Genomic DNA, 8,475 nt, shown 5'->3' with positions numbered 1-8,475 from the left:
GCATGCCAGTCCGAAGCAAACAAATGCACAAGTAGCAAGTAAGATGCATCAGGATGGTCTTTTGTCATTTTTGGTACACCTGTCCTAGACAGACCCAACCCCTGTGTTGAGCCTCCAAAGTTAAATGCATGTGATGCAAACAAACGTTCCTACTCGCCAGAGATTCTGGGTTTGGTCTCCAGCAGAGTCGCCAGAGCTATCACACCTCCTTTTTTCTGCACCCCCTAGAAGGGTGTATAAGGGGAGTTTTTCCAATTAAAGGACAATCGAAACGGGATTTATTATTTAATTCAGAGTTTTCACTTGGGAGATTTATGGTGTCCCAATTCACCGGTTGAATCCCGAATCGAGGAAAAGATTGACTTTGTATTACAGTCCGCGAACCAAAAATTCGGATAAGGAATTCTGTTAACCCGGGAGAAGGTGTTAGGCATTCCCGAGTTCCATGGTTCTAGCACGGTCGCTCAACTGTCATATTCGGCTTGTTTATCTGATTTTAATACATGTTGAACCTATGTGCAAATTTTAACTTCAACCGCTTTTTATTTATTTTTAAAGGAAAATTGCAACGTCATTAAAACAAGTCTTGAACCACGTCACATAAATGCACCCGTGGTTTTTGACATATTTTAACATCGTTTAGATTCGGATTTGGGTCACATAAATGCGCACCCGAGTTTAGGAAGGTAACATTATTAAAGTACGCGCCTAAAGAGACTAGCGTATTATTACTTTGGGGAAAAACCGTGAAATTCGCTAAACGGCCACCCCGAAATCTAAGTATTTTTTATATATACATTTAATAAGAGCCCCGTAATTTATTTGTTTGTTTAGCGAGACTCATCTCATTTTTATCATTCAAAAGGCAAACCTAAAAGATGCGGTGATTGTTTTTTATTTTTTTTACTTGTCTCTCTAAAATAAAGCAAAAGGGTCTAATTGATTAACATGACTTAAGAAACCCGTTTTAAAAATTAAGACCCAAATAAGCACAAGGGCAGGCCATTCACAGGCCTGGGCCCAGGTCCAAATGAATTTAATGTGAAACAGGACCTGGGCCACCTTGTTCACACGTTGAAGCCCAAACAACCTAAATATAGGCTCTCAGCCCCTTTTCGACAAAATGAACTACAACTCCAATTTAAACAAGACTAAACACTTGCTGGAATTTTAGTTTCCACTTTTAATAATTCGTACCCCGGACAAGATTAAACGCAAAGACGGGATTGAGTAAAATGCTCATGAGGTAACCTCAAGTATATGAACTACCACCCTGATTACATAGTTTGGCTATTTACATCCTTTATGTTCCCTAGCACACTCAGCTAGTATTTTAATCAAACTTAACTACTACTGAAATAGCTTCTTAAAATGACTTTATTGCAACTATATTACTTACTAGAATAACTTCATGAACCAACCTGAAATGACCACTGGAGTTAACCTTAGTTAGTTAAGACATTGCTCTACTGAACATAAGTATAACTAAATGCTTAGCTAAGAGTATTCACACAAGTCTGAGAAAACCAAATACACACAGTCCAAATACGGTCCAGTATGAATCAGCTGGGCTAAGTAGTTCAGAAATGGTTCTAATTATACAATCCTTAATACAATACAAATTAGATGAACTAAATATGTATACTACTCAACAGATGATCAAATACAGCCATACGCATTCCAAACGAGCATGGCTCTGGAAATATGGTTTCATTTCATTCAAATCTGTAGTTACATCAAGGTGAGTTCAAATTGTGTACCTGGAAATCAGAAATCAACAGGAAGTAGAAGCAGTTAGCTCAGCAGGGCAGTCAACAGCTATTAGGAATTTCACACAACCACAACACAGCTATTCTTCAACCCAGGAATGATTCAATGACCCAAAAACCAAACAGAAACCAAAAGATTGACCCACAGTAGTACCCAAACAAACCAAATGAACTCAAAGAGACGACCAGAACCACTTGAAACTTTCAATAGGCTAAAGTTCAATCAGATACCACTTCAGCTGGACTCAAAGTCACTCAAGATCAGTCTAGTGTATTTGAATTAGGAAAATGAAATCACTGAAGCAAGAAAAGAATTTCAATGACATAGTGAGACTTCTCAGTATTTCTCTTTGTTCTTTTCAAGCTTAAAACTCTCCAAACTGATCCCTAAGAGACTGACTGCTCTCTAGTATTTTAAGTGTTTTCAAACTCTCAGATTGCTTAAAGAAGAACTGGCTTAAAATGTTTTCTCACCAACTGATTTCTTCAAGACTGGTGAAACTCCCAAGAACTCTCTCTATTTCTCTAACACTGATCCAAAAAACTGATCCCCGTTCTTCTCTTAGGTCTCCCCCTTTTAAAGACCAATGTTTAAACTCTTTTTTATTCAAATTTTGCACTTTTCAGCCTGTTTATTCCCTCCCATGTGCGCCCCTTTAACTTTTTATCATTACTCCCCATACCAATATGTTGTGTTCCCCACTAATTATTAAACAAATGCATTATTTTAATGGTACATTAGTACTTAGTAGACAGAACACTCAAACTACCCATTTCTTCAAGTTTTCAATTCCCAAATTACCCATGGAACCCCTGTGATTACTATCCTAACTTAACCCCCTTTAATCTGTGCTACATCTTTCAGCTATAACCAATTCTTAGAGAAGAAACCTAATCACTGATTAACTAAAGTTGAATTTAAACACAAGTTCAATTCCCTCGGACTCCAAACTCAAACAGAACCACAGTCAGATTCAAACCACTAAACTCACACAACAATTAAACTCAGATCAGAACGAACAGTATTGCAACCAAGATGAAGGGTTTAAGGATTTAGGGAATAGACTAACACAATTCTACACTAAACCTAAATACGAGCAGATGGAACTGTAAATACATTGAATGAATAACTAAATTCATACGCCAAGTCACGTCACAGAGTAGGGGACCAAACATCACATAAAAATGAAACAATTTGGCATAACAGCAAACGATTTGACCAGAACTACTGAACTACAATTAAACCGGATTAATCGACGAAACTATTTAACCATATGTTGATTGATAAAAGAAAACTGGACCAAGAAAAAGTCCGATGGAGAAGAAAGAACGAAAAGTAATTGAAAAAGACAGAACTATAACGAAACTTAATCAGACAAACCATGAAACAACAAAAGAAAAAGTAAAGAAAAACAAATACCTTAGAATTTCAGTCCCAGTTCCCATTTGTTTTAGTTGAAACTCCCACTTGTGTTTGAAGCCGAGACGGACCTTAATCGAGTGTTCTCGACTGAGAACACACGACTAAGGTCGACCATGACCTCAATTCTTTCCCTTTAAGGTTCGCTCTTTCGTTTTGAGATTCGACCAACTCCGCTCTGATTCGAGCAAAACTAGTAGGGGACTTGGGACGAGGGTGGTCTAGTGGTCAAAAGGTGTGAGTTTAGTGGCCATTGAACGGATTAGGGTTTGGTTCGATTCTTCGATCTAAGATTCGAAGTGTCTGGTACTGATTCGATGAAAACTGATTCAGGATTTGGAAAGAGGACGTTGTGGGGAGGCTGTGGTGTAATTTTGGGGCTGTTTGGACCACCGGAACCGCCGTGAGGCGATTTTCGGTGGGCGGAGCACGGTGGTGAAGGGTGGCAGATGCATTTGGTCTCTGAGGTTTGGAGACGAAGAGGTGGGGGGTTTGGTTTGGGGGGGGGTATGGTTTTAGGAATATATAGTGGGGTGGGGATTTGATCTTGGCCGTTGGATCATTCACGGTCAATGGCCTGGATCACTTCACTAATGATGAACGATGTCGTTTGGTTTCAACTGGGGCTGGACCGGGTGGGGAACGGGTTTTGAGCTGATTTGGGGCGGGTATTGGGGTGGATTTTGCTTGGGCCTGGGTAAAATGAGAAATAGCCCAACAAATTTTGCCCCTCTTTTATTTAATCATTTTCATTTTCTTTTCTTCCAAAAATTAAAACTAAAACCCTAATTAATTTTTTTTAAAAACCCTAATTAAATTTAAAAAGATTAATTAACTTTAAATAATACCTATCACAAATAATTAAATACCAAATTAAATTAAAATTAAAAGAAAAATCATAAAATTTGACATTAAACACTAAAATGCACAAATACGTTTTTTTTGTGAATTTTTCATTTTTGTAAAAAAATAATTTACTTAATTAATGTAAGAATGTAAAGCTAAATTCTAAATGCAGATGCAATATTTTTTTTTTGTATTTTCAATGCATTAATAAAATTAAAATGCATAAAATATGCAAGCAATCCGGAAAATTGCACAGTAATTCCTAGAATAACACATAATTAAAGAAAAGGATCTAATTTTGAGAATTCTTTTGGAGTAATTCATGTGAGGAAAAAATCGCGTGCTCACAATAGATACGTCAAATGGGGTTGTGGCTATGCCAGATGACCGTGATTCTATTTTGAACATGCATCCGTCGCGCGAAACCTATTGTTACATTCGAAACGTTGATGGTCGTGGTTTTTTCCCCTTGTGTGGGATTTTTTCACGTAAAAATCCTGTATCTCATTTACTTACTGTTTCAGTAGCATTCTTAGTAGAAACACATAGAGGACCAGGTACTCTATAGTTTGGTGGACTCGTATAATCTAACAATTGGTATTAGAGCAGGTTCCTCCTATCAGGCTAACACCTAGGAAGGATCCGTATGGCTGCTCCACCAAACTTGTCAATCTACATACAGACCACCTAGGTTCAATGGGCAATACTATGGATGGTGGAAGACAAGAATGCATGATTTTATCATGGCTGAGGATTCTGAGTTATGGGATGTCATAGGTGATGGTCCTTACGTCCCAACAAAGGTACTTGAAGAACTTCCATTCTCAATGCCAAAAACTAGAAAAGAATACTCCGATGCAGATAGGAAAGTTGTGGAGAAGAATTTTCATGCCAAGAAGATTTTGGTATGTGGAATAGGACCTGATGAATACAATAGAATCACTGCTTGTGATACTGCTAAGGAGATACGGGAAGCATTGCAAACAGCTCGTGAGGGAACTACTCAAGTAAAACAATCTAAGTTTGATATGCTCACTATCGAGTATGAACTCTTTAGGATGAAGGACGATGAATCTATTCAAGATATGCACACAAGATTCACCTCCATCATAAATGAGTTACACTCACTTGGTGAAACCATTCCCAGGAACAAGCTAGTGAGGAAAATTCTCAGTATCCTGCCTAGTCCTTGGGAAAGCAAGGTGAATGTTATTACTGAAGCAAAGGATCTGCAGGAGCTGACCATAGATGAGCTGATTGGAAATCTGAAGACCTAAGAGATGAAGAGGAAAATAGACAGTGAAAGAAGAGAACCAAAGAAAGAAAAGAACTTGGTTCTAAAAGTTGATAGCAATGACTCAAGTGAGGAAGACAGTGACATGGCTTACTTAACCAAAAGGTTTCAGAAGATGGTTAGAAGAAATGGAGGAATGCTGAAAAGGGGCAGCTCTAGCAAATCAAAGAACTATGATCTCTGCCATAAGTGTGGAAGGCCTGGGCACTTCATCAAAGATTTCCCTCTCTTGAAGCAAGAGTTTCCAAGTACAATCTTGAGAAAGCATCCAAGAGGAGCCAGGTTCCTAACAAGGACTTCAAAAGGAAGAGATCTGCTAACATTGTGGTGAAACATGCTCTTGCAGCATGGGGAGACTCCTCTAATGAGTCTGAAGATGAAACTGATGCTGGTTAAAGCTCCATGATGGTAGTTGAAAGTGAGAAAAATGAATATGATTCAACCTTTGCTTTGATGGCCCAATCAGATGATGATGAAGATGATCACAACAATGAGGTAAATTTTAGGGATGTTTAGAGAAATCTGAAATCCTACTCTCCTAAGAAACTTATGTCTTTAGCTAATGTTCTAATTGATGCCTATCATAGTCTTGTGGGGGATAAGGATGCCTTGACCTTAGAACTAGGGGAAGCTGAACAAACCAGAGATGATTTGGTAGTGTGTGTAGTTGATCTGAAGGAAACCATTTGTGAACTAGAAAAAGAAAAAAATGTCTTAACCAAAAAAATTGCCAATATAGAGAATGAAAGAGATAACTTAGTGGTTGTAGTTGTTGATCATAAGGTAACCATTGATAATTTCAGTAAAGAAAAGGAGCCCTTAGTGAAAAGAGTGACTGAGATTGAGGAAGAAAGAGATGATCTCTTGGTAGTAGTTGCAGACCTGAGGGAAACAATAGAGGGACTAGGAACTGAATCTAAATTAGGAAATACCGGAAAAGGAAAAGAGGTAGCTAGTGAGGAACATATAAGGCTTGAAAACGAGTTGAAAGCTGTGAGAACTAGGTTGTGTGTTGAAACTGAGAAAAATAAGCATCTCCAAACTAAACTGGAAAGAGTAAAAAATGATCTTGAAAAGTCCCTAAAGTGAACTTTTCACTTCCATGCATATTAATAGTGGTGAAAACAGGCAGGGGATAGGGCTCCAAAGGGAGAAAACCCTTTACAACCCCCATATTAAGTATGTGACTGCACCAGATAATTGGTTGTGTACCCACTGTGGGAACAATGGGCATTTCAAGGAAAAATTCCAAGCCAGGGTCCAGTCCATTCAGAAAAATAAAGTGTTTGCTGAAAAAGTAACTACTAAAAAGGGACCAGATTCCACCCACAAAAAACGCATATTACCTACTGGACTAAGAGAGCTCTTATTCATCCTTTTGCCTACTATAAGGGAACTAAACTTGCTTGGGTTCCAAAAACTAACTCTTGATTTCCTTGTGCAGGGAACAGTGAAAGGAAGCAGTCAACAATGGTTCATGGATAGTGGATGTTCAAAGCATATGACTGGGAACACTATGGACTTTCTTTCACTAAAAGCCCTGCAAGGAGGGAGTGTATCCTTTGGCAATGGGAAAAAGAGGTACATTCTTGGAGTTGGAAAAGTCGGGAAATCACTCACTCACTCTATTGAGAATGTGTACTATGTCAATGGTCTTAAGTACAGTCTCTTGAGTGTCTCTCAGATCTGTGATAAAGGAAACAAGGTGGAGTTCTTGTTCAAGATATGTACAGTCACTAATCTGGTAACTGGTGATGTGGTACTTGTGGCCAAGAGATACAAGAACATCTATGTTGCTGATTTCAAGTCCTTACAAAGTGGTGATCTGAGTTGTCTGAAGGCTGTTGATGATGATGCTGAACTCTGGCATATAAGATTGGGGCACACAAGCTTCTCTCTTCTGAACAAACTAATTCAGAAGGACCTGGTCCATGGTCTGCCCATGTCAAATTTCAAAGTTCAGAAAGTTTGTGATGTTGTGCTAAAGGAAAGCATGTGAAGTCCTCTTTTAAGTCTAAAAAGGATGTAAGCACCTCAAAGCAACTCGATCTTCTGCATATGGATTTATGCCGGCCTATGAGAGTGCCAAGTAGGGGAGGAAAAAGATACATCTTTGTGATAGTGGATGACTACTCCAGATTCACTTGGACTCTATTTCTTAGAACTAAAGATAAAACTTTTGAGGTGTTTGTGGCTTTTATGAAGAAAATTCAGGTGAAGATAGAGTCTAGAGTCGCATGTATCAGATCAGATCATGGAACATAATTTGATAATGCCAAATTTGATGAGTTTTGTAATGAAAATGGCATTACTCAAAACTTCTCATCTCCGAGAATCCCCTAGTAAAATAGAGTAGCGGAAAGGAAGAATAGAACTCTTGAAGAAATGGCAAGAACAAGGCTAATTGACAGTAGGATTGCAAAGAACTTCTGGGCTGAAACTGTCAACAGTGCCTGCTACTTGGTGAACAGGCGCATGATCAGATCTATCCTGAACAAGACCCCATATGAGTTGCTGAATGGAAAGAAACCCAAGCTGACTCACCTAAGAACATTTGGGTGCAAATGCTATATTCTCAACAATGGAAAGGACCAGCTTGGTAAATTTGATGCCAATAGCGATGAAGGAATATTTTTAGGCTATTCTTCTCAAAGAAAAGCTTACAAGATATATAACAAATGGGCTCAATATTTTGAGGAAAGCGTTCATGTTATTTTTGATGAATCCTATCCATCTTATAAGAAAAATGCTGATGATGATCAAGATGGAGAGTCCTTACTGGTTCCTGGTGAAGTCATTGACATGACAAATGGAAAGGTATATATGATGAGCCAATTGAAAGAGCCAAATGAAGACAATGTTGCCTCATCTTCAATGGAACCAGGTACCTCAATTACAACCACTGAAGCTGAAGAAAGAGTAGTTGATGCAATCCAAGGCACTCCACTAGTACTTGAGAGAAGAACACAAGAGAACCAGTTAAATATATCTACCTCCTCTACAAATGAACCTCAAATGCCTAACTAGAAACACAAAAGCTCTCATACTCTTGACAACATAATTACTCCCTTAGATTCTAGAGTACAAACCAGGTCAAAATCCAGAAATTCACTTGCCTTCTCAGCCTTCCTCTTCCAAATAGAACC

The 8,475-nt window shown here is 38.5% G+C and overlaps 2 protein-coding genes across 2 annotated transcripts; both read left to right on the top strand.

Moving 5' to 3' along the window:
- Positions 1-4,763: 4,763 nt before the first annotated feature.
- Positions 4,764-5,312, top strand: LOC138883692 (uncharacterized). The gene has a single exon (XM_070164394.1). The coding sequence runs from the start codon at positions 4,764-4,766 to the stop codon at positions 5,310-5,312; it is 549 nt and encodes a 182-aa protein (XP_070020495.1).
- A 3-nt stretch (positions 5,313-5,315) lies between these two features.
- LOC138883691 (uncharacterized) lies at positions 5,316-7,328 on the top strand. The gene is made up of 6 exons (XM_070164393.1): positions 5,316-5,611; positions 5,728-5,824; positions 5,933-6,333; positions 6,446-6,626; positions 6,774-6,910; positions 6,995-7,328. The coding sequence occupies exons 1-6, from the start codon at positions 5,316-5,318 to the stop codon at positions 7,326-7,328; spliced, it is 1,446 nt and encodes a 481-aa protein (XP_070020494.1).
- The last annotated feature ends 1,147 nt before the right edge of the window (positions 7,329-8,475 follow it).

Source organism: Nicotiana sylvestris, chromosome 12, assembly GCF_000393655.2.
Source record: "Nicotiana sylvestris chromosome 12, ASM39365v2, whole genome shotgun sequence".
NCBI classification, from domain to species: Eukaryota; Viridiplantae; Streptophyta; class Magnoliopsida; order Solanales; family Solanaceae; genus Nicotiana; species Nicotiana sylvestris.
This window is presented reverse-complemented; position numbering and strand designations above follow the sequence as displayed.